At 42.0% G+C, this 19,077-nt stretch overlaps 2 protein-coding genes across 6 annotated transcripts in view; both read right to left on the reverse strand.

Annotated features, from left to right (window-relative positions):
• Positions 1 to 19,077, reverse strand: part of IL36G (interleukin 36 gamma) — a 192,097-nt gene that overhangs the window by 89,353 nt on the left and 83,667 nt on the right. The window lies entirely within an intron of this gene.
• LOC100970113 (baculoviral IAP repeat-containing protein 8) lies at positions 6,638 to 16,545 on the reverse strand. Its single transcript, XM_055108370.1, is given in 2 exon segments — positions 6,638 to 7,681; positions 16,498 to 16,545. Coding segments are annotated over 2 exon segments (972 nt in total). The 3' UTR covers positions 6,638 to 6,757.

Below are 19,077 nucleotides of genomic sequence, written 5' to 3' on the forward strand. Positions count from 1 at the left end.
AGTGTGGCTTGGACATCAATGATTATGATTAATTTATAGAGAAATTGAACTTATTTTATCTCTCAAAATTGGCCCTTACAATCTCACACACCCACCTCTTCCACTATAGTTCCTGGGCCTTGAGTTGAATAGCTTTAATTTCTGGCTCTGTGTTTCAAGAATGCAGTTTATTTTGATTGGCATCTTCTACCAGTCCTGAAGATGAGCCTTTAATTGCTGTCAGTATTTAAGATTTAGCAGGACTTGTCCTTTTAAGACCCAGGAGTCAAGCCCTATAACTCAATGTCACAAGGACTTTAAAAGCACATACATAAAGACATATGAATGTAATAATCATAATTTTTAAAAAATTGTATTAATCTCAGTGTTTTCTAAGCAAACAAAAACTTAATAATAATGGCATAGAAATTATTTCAATAAAACATAAAATCTGTTAAGCCAGTTACCAAAAGGCAAAAGAAAAGACCTTCTGCAATGCACAGAATATTATGTTGGAAGAAAACATTTCCTTTAGACCTCTAAGAAAACATTGTTAGCATCAGGACACAACAAACAGAATCTGAGGGTAAAAAACGTATATGAGCTGAAGGGAGTTGAAGGAGGGCATTACTATTTCCCACCCTTTTAAAGGGGAGAGAAAACCTAAAACAGCAAGATGCAATAAAAGCTGAACTTTGGGTTAAAAAAAAATTCTTAAGTCTCTTATAATTTATTAAGAGTGAATCAACCCTGTAAGAAAATTTCATTGTTCTAACCAATTTTTTAATGTATAAGTAGTTTTTTAACATCAACCCAATCTCTAGAAAGACCATTATAATTTCCCTTTAATTATAGACAACTTTATCATATAAAAGTTTTTTTAAATAAATCCTCTTATTGTGACTTACACAGACTATTCATGACATGCTTGGACTTTCTGGTTTGTCGTGAACATCCTTTTCTTTCTTTCTTTTTTTTTAAAATTTTACTTTACGTTCTGGGATACATGTGAAGAACATGGAGGTTTATTACATAGGTGTACATGTGCCATGGTGGTTTGCTGCACCCATTAACCCGTCATCTATATTAGGTATTTTTCCTAATGTTATCCCTCCCCTTGCCCCCCACCTCCTGACAGGCCCTGGTGTGTGACATTCCCCTCCCTGTGTCCATGTGTTCTCATTGTTCAACTCCCACTTATGAGTGAGAACATGCAGTGTTTGGTTTTCTGTTCCTGTGTTAGTTTGCTGAGAATGATGGCTTCCAGCTTCATCCATGTCCCTGCAAAAGACATGAACTCATTCTTTTTTATGGCTGCATAGTATTCCACGGTGTATACGTGCCACATTTTTTTACCCAGTCTATCATTGGTGGGCATTAGGGTTGGTTCCAAGTCTTTGCTATTGTGAATAGTGCTGCAATAAACATACATGTGCATGTGTCTTTACAGTAGAATGATTTCTAATCCTTTGGGTATATACCCAGTAATGGGATTGCTGGGTCAAATGGTATTTCTGGTTCCAGATCCTTGAGGAATTGCCACACTGTCTTCCACAATGGTTGAACTAATTGACACTCCCACCAACAGTGTAAAAGCATTCCTATTTCTCCACATCCTCTCCAGCATCTGTTGTTTCCTGACTTTTTAATAATCGCCATTCTAACTGGCATGAGATGGTATCTCATTGTGGTTTCAATTTGCATTTCTCTAATGACCAGTGATGATGAGCTTTTTTTCATGTTTGTTGGCCACATAAATGTCTTCTTCTGAGATGTGTCTGTTCATATCTTTTGCCCACTTTTTGATGGGGGTTTTTTTTTTCTTGCAAATTTGTTTAAATTCCTTGTAGATTCTGGATATTAGCCCTTTGTCAGATGGATAGATTGAAAAAATTTTCTCCTATTCTGTAGGTTGCCTGTTCACTCTGACAATAGTTTCTTTTGCTGTGCAGAAGCTCTTCAGTTTAATTAGATCCCATTTGTCAATTGGCTTTTGTTGCAATTGCTTTTGGTGTTCTAATCATGAAGTCTTTGCTCATGCCTATGTCCTGAATGATATTGCCTAGGTTTTCTTCTACGGTTTTTATGGTTTTAGGTCTTATGTTTAAATCCTTCTTTTTTTTTTTTTTTTTTTTTGAGATGGAGTCTCACTCTGTTGCCCAGGCTGGAGTGCAGTAGCGTGATCTCCACTCCCTGCAAGCTCCACCTCCTGGTTTCACACCATTCTCCTGCCTCAGCCTCCCAAGTAGCTGGGACTACAGGCGCCCACCACCATGCCCAGCTAATTTTTTGTATTTTTTAGTAGAGACAGGGTTTCACTGTGTTAGTCAGGATGGTCTCCATCTCCTGACCTCATGATCCACCCATCTCGGCCTCCCAAAGTGCTGGGATTACAGGCGTGAGCCACCACGCCCAGCCATGTTTAAATCTTTAATCCATCTTGAGTTGATTTTTGTATAAGTTGTAAGGAAGGGGTCCAGTTTCAGTTTTCAGCATATGGCTAACCAGTTTTCCCAACATCATTTATTAAATAGGGAATTATTTTCCCCATTGCTTATTTTTGTTAGGTTTGTCAAAGATCAGATGGTTGTAGATGTGTGGTGTTATATCTGAGGCCTCTGTTCTGTTCTTTTGGTCTATATATCTGTTTTGGTACCAGTACCATGCTGTTTTGGTTACTGCAGCCTTGTAGTATAGTTTGAAGTCAGGTAGCACGATGCCTCCAGCTTTGTTCTTTTTGCTTAGGATTGTCTTGGCTATTAGTTTTTTCTAATTCTGTGAAGAAAGTCAATGGTAGCTTGATGGGGATAGCATTGAATCTATAGATTACTTGGGCAGTATGGCCATTTTCACAATATTGATTCTTCCTATCCATAAGCATGGAATGTTTTTCCATTTGTTTGTTTCCTCTCTTATTTCCTTGAGCAGTGGTTTGCAGTTCACCCTGAAAAGGTCTTTCATGTCCATTGTAAGTTGTATTCCCAGGTATTTTATCCTCTTTGTAGCAATTGTGAATGGGAGTTCACTCATGATTTGGCTCTCTGTTAAGTCTATTATTGGTGTATAGGAATGCCTGTGATTTTTGCACATTGATTTTGTATCCTGAGACTTTGCTGAAGTTGCTTATCAGCTTAAGGAGTTTTGGGGCTGAAATGATGGGGTTTTCTAAATATACAATCATGCATCTGCAAACGGAGAAAATTTGACTTCCTCTCTTCCTATTTGAATACCCTTTATTTCTTTCTCTTGCTTGATTGCCCTGGCCAGAACTTCCGAAACTATGTTGAATAGGAGTGGTGAGAGAGGACATCCTTGTCTTGTGCCAGTTCTCAAAGGGAATGTTTCCAGCTTTTGCCCATTCAGTATGATATTGGCTGTGGGTTTGTCATAAATAGCTTTGAACATCCCTTTCTTAGCCAGTCACTTTATTCTAGCACAAAATTTTAGGTAAGATTCTTTCTTACCTAAAATTATTTCTCTTTAAGCTTTCTTACCAAAAAATACCACTTTATTTCTATAATTTTCTTCACATTTCCCTTATTTCCTTGTTCCTTTTACCTTGTTTTATACATAACTTTTCAATAAACTTTGAATTAGACAAAAATTATTCACCTTTTTAAAAGGACACTTTTTTTTTTTAGAAAGAATGGTTTCCTACAATATGTTTTTCTTGGAAAATACCCAAATAATGAAATACTTATTATTTAATTTAACTTTAGATTCTAAATTATGATGAGTTTGTCTACAAATATTTATCCCATTACATTTACCTAATTATTTTATTTTAACTGTTTATCTAGATTATTTATGAAAACTGTGATAGCCATCATTTAAAGTTATGAAACTGCCATCACTGAGACAGTGAAAAAGATCTGACCTAGCTGACTCCATTTTGCTTCTAACCTCCAAGCTGTCCTTGTTCATTCCTGGGCATAGGCTGAATTAACTTTGGGAGGAACTTAGTTTATAGTTTAGCTTTGAAACAAAAGATGATAACAGTCCTTTTCCAAAACAAACCTCCTTCCTGCCTGTGGACTAGACTGCCTAAAGCCACAAAGTTAGAAGTTATGGTAATTTTACTAAATAATGCAAGATGTAGCTATTTTCATTAAACCAATAGTAATGTCTTATTAATCAAAGATGATTGAAAAAGCAAAGATTATTCTGTTTTGGCTGGGTTTATAGTTTTGTAACCCCTATGCCAAATTTTGACACCTTATAGTATTTGACAGGGATAAGTATAAAATTGCTTGATTGATAAATCCAAACAAAAATGTATGCTGGGAATGATTTTGTTTCAGGGCAGTCATTACTTAATTTTTAAAACTCTTATTTAAATTTGCAATGTTTTAAATGAACATCACTTAAAGTAGTAATCAACAGAGGTTAGGAGAACATAACAATACTCTTTCTCTTAGAAAATACAGCAAAAATATAATTTTTTACAGTTTTGCTCCCAAACTTTTCTCTGTAATAACATGCCTTACTCACCTTTACAATAGGTTTGTTGTGAGAATCTTGTAATGTAAACCCTGGGCGTTCTGTGAAGCATTTTTAAACTTCTAGTTTACACTGACTCTTATTCAAGTGTTTTTAAAAATATATTTAAAAAACTGGCCGGGTGCGGTGGCTCACACCTGTAATCCCAGCACTTTGGGAGGCCAAGGCGGGCAGATCACAAGGTCAGGAGTTTGAGACCAGCCTAGCCAACATAGTAAAACCTCGTCTCTACTAAAAATACAAAAATTAGCTGGGCGTGGTGGCGTGCGCCTGTAGTCCCAGCTACTCAGGAGGCTGAGGCAGAAGAATCGCTTGAACCCGGGAGGCAGAGGTTGTGGTGAACCAAGTTTGCGCCACTGCACTCCAGCCTGGACGACAGAGCAAGACTCCATCTCAAAAAATATATATATATATATTTTAAAAACTGTTCTTCTCTTTCCAATATTTTTATAATTTCCAAGAGATTTTAAGGAGCTTGAGAGAACATTTATTACAGAAATATCTACTACTATTACTAGTCAAGAAAGCAAACTTAGGTAAAGGAAAGACTTAATATTTTGTCCTATATACATCTTAATCATCCTAATGGTAAAAACTCACATGAAACTTCAAGATACAAGGTGATATGAGAACCTCAACACGGAAAGCTGTCACTATAACTACAAGCAGTGTACAAACATGCTTCTACTTTTACCTACATAAGCTGACAGATGTTTAAAATACTAGGTTAACAAAGATCTTTTAGTAAAGTGACTTATGCAAGCTTAAATTAGCAAGGATTAAGGATAAACCCTTACTACTTAATTGGAAGATCTGTGACATATTGTATATTTCATTTTACAAAATCAGAAATACTTATTTTGAAACAAGACAAGACATGGTCTACCTGTCAAAAAACCACCACTCAGAAATATTTTTCATTCACAACACAGGAAAAACATAAAACCGTTTAAATTTCACATTGGCACCAAAAAGATTAACTGCCCGGCCTTTTTGGATTAGAAAAACTAAAGCTGAGTGTTAAGTAGTTTTGCAGGCATTTGAACATGCCTAAGCTTTTAAATCAGTAAAATGCTTTCTAATAATTCTGATTACAAAAGTAGTACACACATAAAAAATTTAAACAGGGCTGGGCGTGGTGGCTCACACCTGAAATTCCAGCACTTTGGGAGGCCAAGGTGGGTGGATCACTTGAGGTCAGGAATTACAGACCAGCCTGGCCAACATGGTGAAACCCCATCTCTACTGAAAATACAAAAATTAGCCAGGCATGGTGATGGGTGCCTGTAATCCCAGCTACACAGGAGGCATGGGAGGCTGAGGCAGGAGAATCACTTGAACCTGGGAGGCGGAGGTTGCAGTGAGCTGAGTTCACGCCACTACATTGCAGCCTAGGCGACAAGAGTGAAACTCCATTTAAAAAGAAAAAACAAAATTTCAAACAGAACAAAATGAAAAAAATTCAAAGTGAAAGGCCCCTATAAAAACCCCTCTGGGGCCCATCCTCCCACCCCCTCAAGTGAAACCACATTTAACAATTTGGTGCATATCTTTCCAAACGTTTTGTTGTACACATATAAAAAACATACATGCTTTGATTTGGCTCAGACTGTACATAGTGTTTTCCCTCTTGCATTTTACACTTAATATATCTTTGACATCTTTCTATGTCAGTGCATGTTGGCTCGATGATATTCTATCATTAAATACTCTTCCAAAAATGGTAAAATCACTTTAAAAAATCATTCACACAAGTACATATTTACAATTTTAAAAGAAAACAGAATCCCAAAACACAACGACAAACCTCTAAAAATAATCTCTCTTTCCACCAGCATGGAACAGTTCATTCCTTTTTCACATAAAACGAATTATGTGATTGGAAAGATTAACTCTAATCTCCACATTTATATACAGAATGTTCTATTTGTTAAGCCTATCTGAAAAGAATAAAAAATTCAGATGATTAATTCACTTACACTTAGAAATTAAGTCAATATACTATGAATACACATTGTGATCAGTTATAATATGATGCTTCTTAGTCTAGGGTTTCAATTAAATAACAGTAAAAAAAATTGGATAAATAAGACAGCTAATAACTGAAAAGTCCAGAAATTCAAAGATTATATTGCCAACTAAAACACTGCCATTTACATTTTGTTTTCCTACTTGGTAGCAAATGCTAATGGAATTCAATCCTGATTACTTAAAGTCAGTTCACATCACACATTCAATCAGGATAATAAGAACATAATATGCCTACTATAGCGTTAGATTAAGACATAAAATTTTTTTGCTTGAAAGTAATGACTGCGTACCACTTGAGACATTTGTCAACCGCTTCAGCACATTGTTTACGAGTGACTGGATGTCCACAAGGAATAAAAACCACAGCAATATTTCTATCCATACAGGTTTTGCAAAGCTTCTCCTCTTGCAGGTGTCTTAGCTGCTCTTCAGTACTAATCTCTTTCTGCAATGAAGTCTGACTTGATTCGTCTTGTGTACTGTCTTTCTGAGCCTTCACTGGATCTGCAATCAGAACCTCAAGTGATTTATAGTTGCTCCCAGATGTCTGAATTTTTTCCTCCATTATTTTCTTAATGTCTTTGAAACTGAACCCCATTCATATAGCTTCTTGTACCATAGGATTATGGAAGATGGTACCAATTTTTCTAGTTAGTGATGGCGTTTTTTCAGCAGTTCTTACCAGACACTCCTCAAGTGAATGAGATAAATGAATATTGTTTATATATTTTCGTGTCTTCTGTTCTAACAGATATTTACACCCTGGATGCCATTTATCATGTTGTTCCCAAGGGTCTTCGCTGGGCTTCCAATCAGTTAGCCCCCCTCCACAGTGAAAGCACTTTACTTTATCACCTTCACCTAAAGCATAAAATCCAGCTCTTGAAAGCTGCTCCTTGTTAACTGAATATATCCACATCCCAAAAGTAATGATCCATGCTTCATAATCTGCCACGGATGGATGGATGGATGGATGGATGGATGGATGGATGGATGAATGGATGGATTGATTTCTTGGAGGATTTATTGAATTTGGGAAATTCCACGCCAGGACAGCTGGCCCAAACTGCCCGCAACAATCTGCTCGGTACAAGCGGAGGGTCCTGGAGAGGGTGCGGCCCGAGCCCCAATCTGGAAATGCCAACTTGGCTCTGCAGCCGGGCCTTAGCCACTTGGGTCTGGCATCCCTCCATTACTAGCGCCATGCCGGCTCGGGGTGCTGCCAAGGTCCTGCCACTTCCCCAACCCAGAAGGGGGCAGCAAGAAAAAACGAAGCCCTCGTACCACCCCCCACCCCACCAACCCTCACCCCACTGCACCCCCACTGGTTCTGTAACCCAGAACCTGCTGGCAATTCTTAAGACATTTCAAATAATTTTAAAGCTAGCTTATTTATTAAAGATTTTACTTAAGTTATATAAACTTGAAAAAGCATTTGACTTGTCTTTTCCTTTTTCCTGATAAGGTATTTGATTCAAGCGCTTTTATTGTCTTAAGTCAATTAATTAGAACTCCTCTATATATTTTCAGTAGTGAAAAACTGTGTACACAACACATAAATACATAGACGTATTAGGCATGCCAATAGAAGTACATCTTATAGATTCATAAAGACTTTTTTTTTTTCCTACCTTAGACTTTCAAGTTCTTGATAACTTGTTTCACTACTTTGGCAGTTGTCAGCTAAATAACCCCAAATTTGCATATTAAAGGAAACAACTCTTAGACGAAAATTCAGATAGCAAAATTTACATCTCAAGGTACAGAGAGAAAAAGTCTGGTGGTGCTAGAGGGAGATTAAAGATGGATGCCAAATCAACCATAAAATTATAGAAATCTACCATAGGGGCCGGGCGCCGTGGCTCACGTCTGTAATCCCAGCACTTTGGGAGGCCGAGGCGGACGGATCACGAGGTCAGGAGATCGAGACCATCCTGGGTAACACAGTGAAACCCCGTCTCTACTAAAAATACAAAAAATTAGCCGGGCGTGGTAGCAGGCACCTGTGGTCCCAGCTACTAGGGAGGCTGAGGCAGGAGAATGGCGTGAACCCGGGAGGCGGAGCTTGCAGTGAGCCGAGATTGCGCCACCGCACTCCAGCCTGGGCGAGCGAGACTCCCTCTCAAAAAAAAATTTAAAAAAAGAAAGAAATTACCATAGGACTGTATAAGGAGACCAATTTTATTTACATTGTAATACCTAACTTTGTTTTCAGACTCTCCCTTTCTCCCTTAATCACCTAGCCTTGTTTCCACATGAATAAGCTCTCCCTTAGCTGAGAAAGCCAGAGGAACTCGATTTCGCTCCTTCATTTACAAGACATCAAGGACTCCTTACCCACCCCCTTCCTCAAGGAGTTAACTTGTGTACGCTGACTCTCAACATATCAAAGAGTCCAATTAACTGATAAGGTACTGAAGCAAGCAATGTACGAAGTTCCCAGGGTTTCGCTCAAGAGATAACACCATAAAGCCTTGAGTTTGTGTCCGGCCGAGCCCCCATACCTAACATCTTATGATAGATTTAGAGCCCCTGCACCTGGAACTGTTTGTTTCCCTGTAACCACTTGTCTTTTTAATCTTTTTGCTTTTTGTTTTTACTCCTGTAGAATTGTTGCAACTGAGCTCCCCTCCCCTTCCTAAACCAAAGCATAAAGGAAAATCAAGCCCCTTCCAAGGGGCCGAGAGAATTTCGAGCGTTAGCCGTCTCTTGGTCGCCGGCTAATAAAGGACTCTTAAATTCGTCTCAAAGTGTGGCGTTGCTCTAACTTGCTCGGGTACAACAACATCGAGTCTACCTATCTTTTTTTTTTTTTTTTTTTTTTTTTTTGAGACGGAGTCTCACTGTTGCCAGGCTGGAGTGCAGTGGCGCCATCTCGTCTCACTGCAACCTCCGCCTCCCGGGTTCAAACGATTCTCCTCTTTCCTCAGCCTCCCAAGTGGCTGGGACTACAGGCACCTGCCACCACACCCAGCTAATTTTTGTATTTTTAGTAGAGACAGGGTTTCACCATGTTGGCCGGGATGGTCTCCATCTCTTGACCTCGTGATCCGCCCGCCTCGGCCTCCCAAAGTGCTGGGATTACAGGCGCGAGCCTCTACGCCCGGCCGAGACTACCTCTCTTTTAACTGGATCTCTGAGCTCTGGGCAGAGCCCACCCTGAATCCTGGTCTCCAAAAAGGGAAAATTATTAGGAGGCTAGACCATATGATGCTTTTACAGTGCACTTAAAAAAAAGTTTGTTTTTTTTTAAAAGACATTTCTACATGTCTAAACTACAATATTCCTTGAAAACCCAAGAGTAGCTTCTGTTGCAATAGCTAGTCAAAAATATAATAGTCCAAAAAATCAGGTAACACAATACAAACGCAAGCAGTTTAAGAGCTGAAATGAACTTGTCTGTTTACACTCTAGGGATTCCATAAGGAAAAATATAAGTTTCTCCCCAAAAGGGAGCCTGGCACCTTCTCCATTTTCTTTAAGGAACCCCAGGCTATTATAAACTATTTTAGGGCTCTCATGCAGCAGACGGTGCAAGAGAAAGGAGAGACAGCAGAAGTAAATGAAGAAAACAGAATCCAGTCAACAGAGAAGAAAAAAACTTTTGCTCAAAAAAAGGCAAGTTCCTAGGAAAGAAAAAAAAAACATGAGGGGTGGTCTCCTCTCTTACCTGCGGGGAGTGAGCTCAAACTCCTTAAAGGAGTTACCTGCCTTCCATCATCAGGGAAGCAGGAAATCTTGCCTTCCTTGTTGGAAGCAAGTAAAACTCAAAACAAACAAAGAAAAAAACAGGGAGTTGTACAGCAAAATAAACTTTTGATTTTGACCAAATTTTGGGAGATCAGGAATTCTCTGAAGGAGATGCTTTCAGACCTCAGCAAATTGTCCTGTTGGTTTGAGCCATAAAGTTAGCTCATGCTGGTACCAAACACCAGTAGGAGATTTGTCAAAGGTAAGAGGCATCTCCACTCAGAATCCCTTCGTGGTTACCAACATGTGAACCTTGGAAATCTGAGACAGGTCTCAGTTAATTTAGAAAGTTTATTTTGCCACGGTTGAGGACACCCACCCATGACAGAGCATCAGGAGGTCCTGACCACATGTGCTCAAGGTGGTCTGAGCACAGCTTGGTTTTACACATTTTAGGGAGACATGAGACATCAGTGAATATATGTAAGATGTACACTGGTTCCATCCAGAAAGGCAGAACAACTTGAAGCAGGGAGGGAGCTTCCAGGTCACAGGTAGGTGAGAGACAAACAATTGCATTCTTCTGAGTGTCTGATTAGCCTTTCCAAAGGAGGCAATCAGATATGCATTTATCACAGTGAGCAGAGGGGTGACTTTGAATAGAATGGGAGGCAGGTTTGCCCTAAGCAGTTCCCAGCTTGACTCTTCCCTTTAGCTTAGTGATTAGGAGGCCCCAAGATTTATTTTCCTTCTACGTCACTGTGGGCAGCTGACTAGGAAAGTTTTGTAGGACTGGTGGGCAGTGTGAGAGCCCAGTGGGTGGTGGTGGTCCCGTGCCAATGGTGGCAACCACCTGTGAGGCTGAGTAAACTCATTTCCCAACCTCCTCTAGCAGCCCCAGTGGAGATACAGAGGAAGCAGACTAGCGATACAACCCAGCCTGAAGTTTTGTTTGGTGAGTGTAATGGAATAAAAATGGGAAGGGTGCTGAAGAGACCAGCAAGAAAATGGTTGAAGAGATGGGGCACAGAAATTAAGCTGGATCAAAAAGGACGGAAAAGCAGAAAGGGCCGATAGAGAGAGGGGATATCTATGGGTTTGCGATTCTGAAAAGGACAAATCACTGGTGCTTTGAGAAGACAGAGGGTGAGAAAGCAGGAAGGCTGGAGGCTGTCATCCAAGAGGCGGACATCTGTGAACGTGATTCCAAGAGTCACCAGACCATGGGGGTGGCCAAAGGGAGTGCCTCTTCTCACCTCCTACTCTTAATTCCTTGTACTCAAGATAATAAGTTCCCAGAAAAGAAGTACCCATATTTAATTCATCTGTGTCTTCCTAGCAGTACTAAAAATATTATATGAAGGGTATCAAACCTTTGAGAATGTGTGCTGCTAAATTGTTAAGGATGCTGGAAAACTCAAGACGTCCCTGATCCTGAGCCTGAGTATGAGCCTGTGGTGAGCCCAATGCAGGTCTCCATTTGGACAAAGGCCTCAGGGAACGGATGAGACCTAGGGACAGAGATGCATGCTGGAGCAGCATTCCCCATCCCTACTGCAGCTCAGGCCAGCTGACTGCTTTATGAGTAAACGTTCCCAGGGAACACTTTGCAGTCTTAACACACATGCCCACCTGTGACCACTGATCCCTGTTGGGTGACCACTGACATCAGAGATTCGATGGCAGCAATGAAGACAAGGCTATCCTCATTAGGAAGGAAAGGAAGGAGGAGGGAGGAGGGCAAACGAATCTTTCCTGCTTGTCAACCACGTCCATCTCTGTTAGGTGATTTCCCATGTGTGACTTTGTTTATCTTTATAATAACTCTGAGAGGTGGGTCTTGATGTCCACATTTTGAACATGATGACATCCAGCCAGGAAGTTGAGTTCTGGGGACACAGCTGAGAGGACAAAGCTACATATAAACCCCTCTTTGTTTTATCTGGCTTATCCACTGAGTGCCCCCTGCAATCCACCAGCCCATTTGTGAAGTGCATACTATAGGTAAGTTGGCACAGGAGGAGTGGATGTGGGCGATTTTGTCACAGCTCTCCAGGAACTTACACACGGGTGAGGAGGGCCAGGTATGTTCCTGACCAGTCACAATCAAAGCAACCTCCTACTAATCAGGGAGGCTTGGTACCTGGGGAATGCTATGTTGAAAGGTTCTTTTCTGGGTTTTAAAATGATGGGTCTATTTCCTTATTCTTAAGATTGCTTTTTTTCTGGCTAGAACTTAAAAGAAATTCTCAGTAAAATTTCCCTTCCCTGGCACAAAGTGAGCTTGAAATGAATTCCCAGGTGGCCTTGATACTTTAAAATATTGCCTCCTATAAAATCAACCTTTAGAAGAAGGAAGTCAAAGAACATGCTAGATTTCACAAAGGTTAATTCCTTGAAATCCAGTTATCTACAGGACAATGTTGTCAAAGAAAAAATTATTTGGCCAGGCACGGTGGCTCATGCCTGTAATCCCAGCACTTTGGGAGGCTGAGGCGGGTGGATCACCTGAGGTCAGGAGTTCGAGACCAGCCTGGCCAACATGGTGAAACCCCATCTCTACTAAAAATACAAAAAAAATTAGCCAGGTGTGGTGGAGGGCACCTGTAATCCCAGCTACACGGGAGGCTGAGGCAGGAGAATCGCTTGAACCCGGGAGGAGGAAGTTGCAGTGAGCCAAGTTCAAGCCACTGCACCCCAGCCTGGGCAACAGAGCAAGACTTCGTCTCAAAAAAAAAAAAAAAATTCAATGATATTTTTAAATTCATGGTAAGGAAGATTTCATTCAGAACCAGCACAGAAGATATAGGAAACACTGCAATGGGACTTTGCGGTGGGGGAGAGAGATTGAACACAACTACATATACAGCACGGGCAAGGACATATTCATAGCCAGGAAGCAGAGCAAAGATCAGTGGATGCGAAATTACTAAGAGGAAACATGAAAAATAAGGGAGCTTCTGCCTAAACCCACCTAACCGGATCCTTGCTGAAGACAGGACAGGGTGATTGGACACCACTTTGGGGATGGTGGAGGATGGGGAATCCAGTGAGATTTCAAGGGTGATCAGATATTGAACATAGAAGGTTCTTGCTAAAAAAGGATTTTACAAGAAAGTGTACAAATGTGCCTGGGAGAAGGTTCAGGAGCCTGACTAAAATTTGGTCAAGCAGAGAATATTTGCCAAGATAAGAGCTAAGTCTTCTGACAAACAATAGATGCTAAGCCAGCAAGGGTGGCGTGCTCAGAGAAAGCACTGAGGGCTTATTTCCTTTTCCCCCAGTCTCCACTCAGTCAAGTCTAGTCCCCTTGCCAATGCAGCCATTTGTAAGAATGCAGTCAGGCAGGGTCCCATCTCCTAGTGACAGGACTGACTGAAGTTCTGCTGAAGAGAGTGGCCTGGGGCTGGCACCGAGATTTCAGAGTCCTGGGTTTCGCCACGAGCTCAGTGTAGTGCCATGCCCTCTCTCCACCTGAACGCCCCGTGTGGGCAGGAACAACTGCAGCTAGAAGTCTGGCACTTACGCTGGGGTCTAAGACCTGCCTGATCTGCTAACTAGTCTTGTCCCTTGGCTATAAACTGACGTTGGCACCTGGCCAGAAAGATGAGCAAGAGATCTCTGATACCTTTAAGTCCCTGTGGAGTAGGATTATGTTGGGGAAGGTCATTCTCTTGACTGAGCAGCAATTTCAGAAGGAAGTCCCATGCAGAAGTGAGAGAAGGCAGGGAATCCTGCCTAGTCAGCTAGAGCAAAACAATCTGCAGGACGGGACCCAGGGATGTGATCCTCCCATCCAAAGGCACTGAACTAAATGACTAAAATACTTTCCAGGGCTCACGTTCTTTGAAGAATGGGGAATAAAACTAAGACAGGAGCCAGCAAGTGAGGACTTGGAAGGAGATGGCTCATTTGATCAGCCTCCACTCAACAATTTTAATCATCCACACTGGCATGGGGACACAATATGAATAAGTTGACAGGGGCCTACTCTGATTAAGCAATGGGCTAGTGCAGAGACCTGTCAGTCAAGAGTGGACAGGAGATGATTTCAGACAGTGAGAACAAAATTAACAGAGTCATGTGCTAAAGGGTGGCTGGAACTACAGAGGAGTTTAAGACTCAAGAGGTCTGGCTGGGCGCGGTGGCTCATGCCTGTAATCCCAGCACTTTGGGAGGCCGAGGCAGGCGGATCACAAGGTGAAGAGATCAAGACCATCCTGGCTAACACAGTGAAACCCCATCTCTACTAAAAATACAAAATATTAGCCAGGCGTGGTGGCGGGCACCTGTAGTCCCAGCTACTCGGGAGGCTGAGGCAAGAGAATGGCGTGAACCCGGGAGGCAGAGCTTGCAGTGAGCCAAGATTGCGCCACTGCCCTCCAGCCTGGGCGACAGAGCGAGACTCCGTCTCAAAAAAAAAAAAAAAAAAAAAAAAGACTTGAGGGAGTTGTTTATTTTTGTTTTCTTTTTAAGGCAGGGTCTTTGTTGGGTGCACTGGCTCACGCCTGTAGTCCCAGCACTTTGGAAGGCTGAGGTGGAAAGATCTCTTGAGCCCAGGAGTTTGAGGCCACTCTGGGCAACATAGCAAGACACCGTCTCTACAAAAAATGTGCAGGTTGAGGCTGCAGTGAGCAGAAAAACACCGCTGCACTCTAGCCTGGGTGACAGAGCGAGACCCTGTCTCAAAAAAAAAAAAAAAAAAAGAAAAAAGACAGGGTCTCGCTGTGTCACACAGGCTGGAATGCAATGGTGCAATCATGGCTCACTACAGCCTGGAACTCCTGAGCTCAAGCAATTCTCCTACCTTGGCCTACCAAAGTGCTAGGACTACAGGTGTGAGCCACCACACCTGGCCTCAGGAGAGATCTTAATAATAAAAGGACAAATTGCCTTGCATCCCTTAGGGGCAGGATTGACACATCCAAGGATCAGGCAGAAAGCCTGTGCGGAGTGGGATGAGCAAAGAGAAAGGCTAGAGAGCTGGGAAGAGGGAGATGCAGTGCAGCTAGGACAGGGCCTTTTGGGCTATGGGAGGCTCTCAGAGGAGACCCCACCTAAACTAACCCATAACATTGCAGTGGGGACCCGTTGAAGTCATGGACTGCTACCTGAAAGCCAGAGAAATGGGAGGAGGCTTTCCTCTGAGGAGGGACTCTAGTCCATAGGTATCTTGCCACCAAATACATGGACAGGCCCTGGGGGAAGATGGTGGTAGCCCAGCTGGAGGAAAACCATTTGCCACCTGAACTAGCCCAGGGTAAGCCACCCAGGCACTGAGGGTGCACACCCATGCATGCACACACAGAATCACACTCCTTCCTATTATTCCTCAATTCAGGGGTCTCAACACCCATTTTTTTGTTTTTGGGGTTTTTTTAACATGTTTACATTTTATTTATTTATTATTTTGTGACAGGGTCCCACTCTGTTGCCCAGGCTGGAGCACAGTGCAGTGGTGCAATCATATTGGATTGGTGCAAAAGTAATCACGGTTTTTGTCATTAAAAGTTTTGCCATTACTTTTAATGATAAAAACCACGATTACTTTTGCACCAACTTAATAGCTCACTGCAGCCTCAAAATTCCTGGTCTCAGGGAATCCTCCTGCCTCAGCTTCCTGAATAGCTGGGACTACAGGCACATGCAATCCTACCTGGCTAATTTTTAAAAAATTTTTTTTGTAAAGATAGAAACTCATTTTGTTGTCCAGGCTGGTTTCAAACTCTTGTCTTTGTGCCTCCCTCTGCCCTGTGCAAGACCTTCTGGATGCCCACTAATGAAGACTTCCAGGGAGAGGAAAAGTAAACATAGGTCCCTGATCAAGGGACCAGGGTTTATTGACCACAAACAGCATGCCCAGATTCCACTGGCGGTCCTAGAGGTCGCATTTGCCCCAAGTGTGTGTGGAAGGCCTCTGCCTAGCAGTTGGTTTATACACCAGCCACAGCACAGCATATTCTCTTAAATTGTGAACATTTGCAAAAACTCCTTGAGGACAACTATCATGTCTTGTGTACTTTTGTTTTGTTTCCCTTCCCCTATGTACACACGCGCGCACGCACTCATGCACGCACACACACACACACACACACCCCGCTCAAAGTGAATGCCTGGTGTGCTGAATGGATGAATGGCTAATGTAAGTCATTCTAAAAGCTACTTTCTTTGGCATACCATCACCTTTGATTTCATCTTTCTGGAACTCCTATGTTCCCAGATGAATTTGGAAAGCCCTCAGGAAACATTTCAAAATTGCTATATGGGAGAAATGGGAGTGTCTCTCTAGAAATTTACCTGCCACCGGTATTTCTGGTAAGACACAGCAAAGGTGGCACCACCCATTCCTCGTTACAGTGTCAATGCCAGTCACCTTCCTATCCCATAAAACTTTATTAAAGGCGCAGAATTCCCATGGAAGCAGTTGGACACCATCTGCTTCCAGCCAGCCAGGGGAGCAAGGTGTCCACTGTGCCTTTGTGGCAGGAACTGCGCTTCTCTACTCTCCCACTTTGAGGCCTCTGGGGCTGGCCTGCTGCCTCCTCATTGACAAGGCTGCTTACTGAGCAGTTCATTCTGAGCTGGACATAGTGCTTCTGGTGAGTCTCTACTTCTATTTAACCCAAAGATATTCTTTCCTAAGGAAACGCTTTCCTGTCGGGGGAGGTTAGCTCCAGATGGAAGTCACAAGTGATGGCATGGTAGCTCTCATCCGTTTGGTTGGATGATATTCACGGAGCACCACCATGAGCCAGTCATGGAGGTGAACAGTATATGCCAGCCCTGAATCAGGTGCATTGACAGCAAGGGAGACAAGCAAACAAAGCTGAGGTTTGCTGAGGATGTTCAAGACTCACACAGCACAGAGGAGCATCCACCACCCAGCTTGGGAAAGGACTTGTTATAGAGGGGGTGAAGCATGAGCTGAGTCTTGAAAGACTAGAAATTAGCCAAACTACAAGGAGGAGAAGGAGTTTCCAATCAGGAAGAAAAGGTTATGCAAAAGCACAGAGACTAGAAAGAATATCACATTCAAGGAACTGCAAATAGACTGGAAAGGTTGATGCATGGGATAGGAGAGAAGGGCAGGGGATTCCAGGTGGGCCCTGCTTGCCACACTCAGGAGCTTGAACTTATCCACAAAGGAGGTGGGGAACCAGTAATGAATGGGTTTTGTGCAAGGGCTTCATGTCACCAGATTTGCTTTTTGGAGATACTTCTGTGGCTGATATGTGAGGAAGGGATGGATGAAGTTTCCGTGGCAATCAGGAAAACCAATTAGCAGATGATTCAAATGGCCTAGGGGAAAAGGGAGGAGGACTTGAACTACCATGCAGCAGTAGAAATGGAGAGAAATAACAGATCCCAGGCACTCAGGAAGCGCTCAAAATGAGCCCTTCAAAGAACTTATGGTAGGTGATGGATGGATGGACTGTGAGTCCTGGAATAGCATTGCTTGGGAAAATACTTTCTAGTTGAGACAGGGAAGTGGGCCAGCAGAAATGGAGGGCTGCTTCTTTTTGCTTTAAATACTTTTATAATATTTGGAACTTTGAAAATGAGCAGATATATTAGGAAAAAGCCTAAAAGGGATATTTTTGAAATCACTGCTAGTTCTAACATATAACTTTCAGCTTGCACACATCATCAATTAACTTTGATAGCGCCTTTCTGGAACTATCATCCCAAATAGCAATCCTTGTAAAAACCTATTTTGAAAAACGGGCCTTGTAGGATAGCCTCACAGATGTTTTGTGGTAGATTTTCTAACATTCTAATGTCAGGGAGTGAAAGGAATCCCATTAGAAGTTGGCAAATTCTGGAATCTCTATTCATGGTATTAAAGTTTTGCCATCACACAAAAGTTTAACACCTTTACACAATCAGACTTCCTCATTTTACATTGCTCGGTAATTAGAGGAAATCAGTCACCCAGAGCCTGGGTCCTAGACTTGACAAAATGCACCCAACAAATCCTGAGTGGCCTTGCTGAGGACTTCTCCCAGAAGATAGAAAACTCAGTTCCAGCCAACAAGGGGGAAGCAGCTGAAGAAGTGAAATTAACAAAGTCCTGGAAGGAAATGACCAAATCATCTTTGATTGTGTAATAACCAGAGAGTAGAATACAGCAACAACAGACATTTTGGGAGAGAAGCATTTTATCATAGCTTTTAGAAGAGAAGTATTTTTCAGCATCATAAGCACACAATTCCAAGGATAGATACCTTCAAGGGATTGCTTTTGACAGTTATGACAAGTCTTAAAGAAGAATAAAAGGACAAAGGAAATCCTCCAGCAACAAAGCTGCCTCTTATAGATGAGAAAGTGAATGGGAATAAGGAAGAAACTCAGAAAAGGGAAGAGAGATCACTAAAAACCCTGATTTGGAAAGTCCCAGTACTACCCTGAGAGGAGAAAGAAACAAATTCACACAGCACGTCACCGCCAGAAGAAGAAAGGAGGGAAGACAAGGGAACAGAGAGGATCTCAATCCTAAAAGGACAATGTGGAAACATTTAGGGGACAGAGGTGAATCTGCCAGGCCAATGTAGTTTAGAATGTCACTCAATCACTGAGAATGAGAAAGGAGTCTGCCGATGGGCACCGTGTGGACAGGAGGAGATGAGGCAATAAACATATGTAACAATGAAAAGTGAGAAATAAAGATCTGGTTTCGGTTCAGTTAACCCATATCTGAGTCGTAGTTCCAGCATTTACTGTTTGTGCGGTCTTAAATAAGTTATTGTCTCAACCTCAGTTTCTGCATAGGTCAAACGGTTCAATATTATCTACTTTAAAGGTTATTATGAAGAGTTAATAAGATAATGAGGGAAAAAAAGGTAGCTGGCGCTTAGTAGGTGCTCAATAAAGGATGGC

Source organism: Pan paniscus, chromosome 12 (assembly GCF_029289425.2).
Source record: "Pan paniscus chromosome 12, NHGRI_mPanPan1-v2.0_pri, whole genome shotgun sequence".
In the NCBI taxonomy this organism is placed as follows: Eukaryota; Metazoa; Chordata; class Mammalia; order Primates; family Hominidae; genus Pan; species Pan paniscus.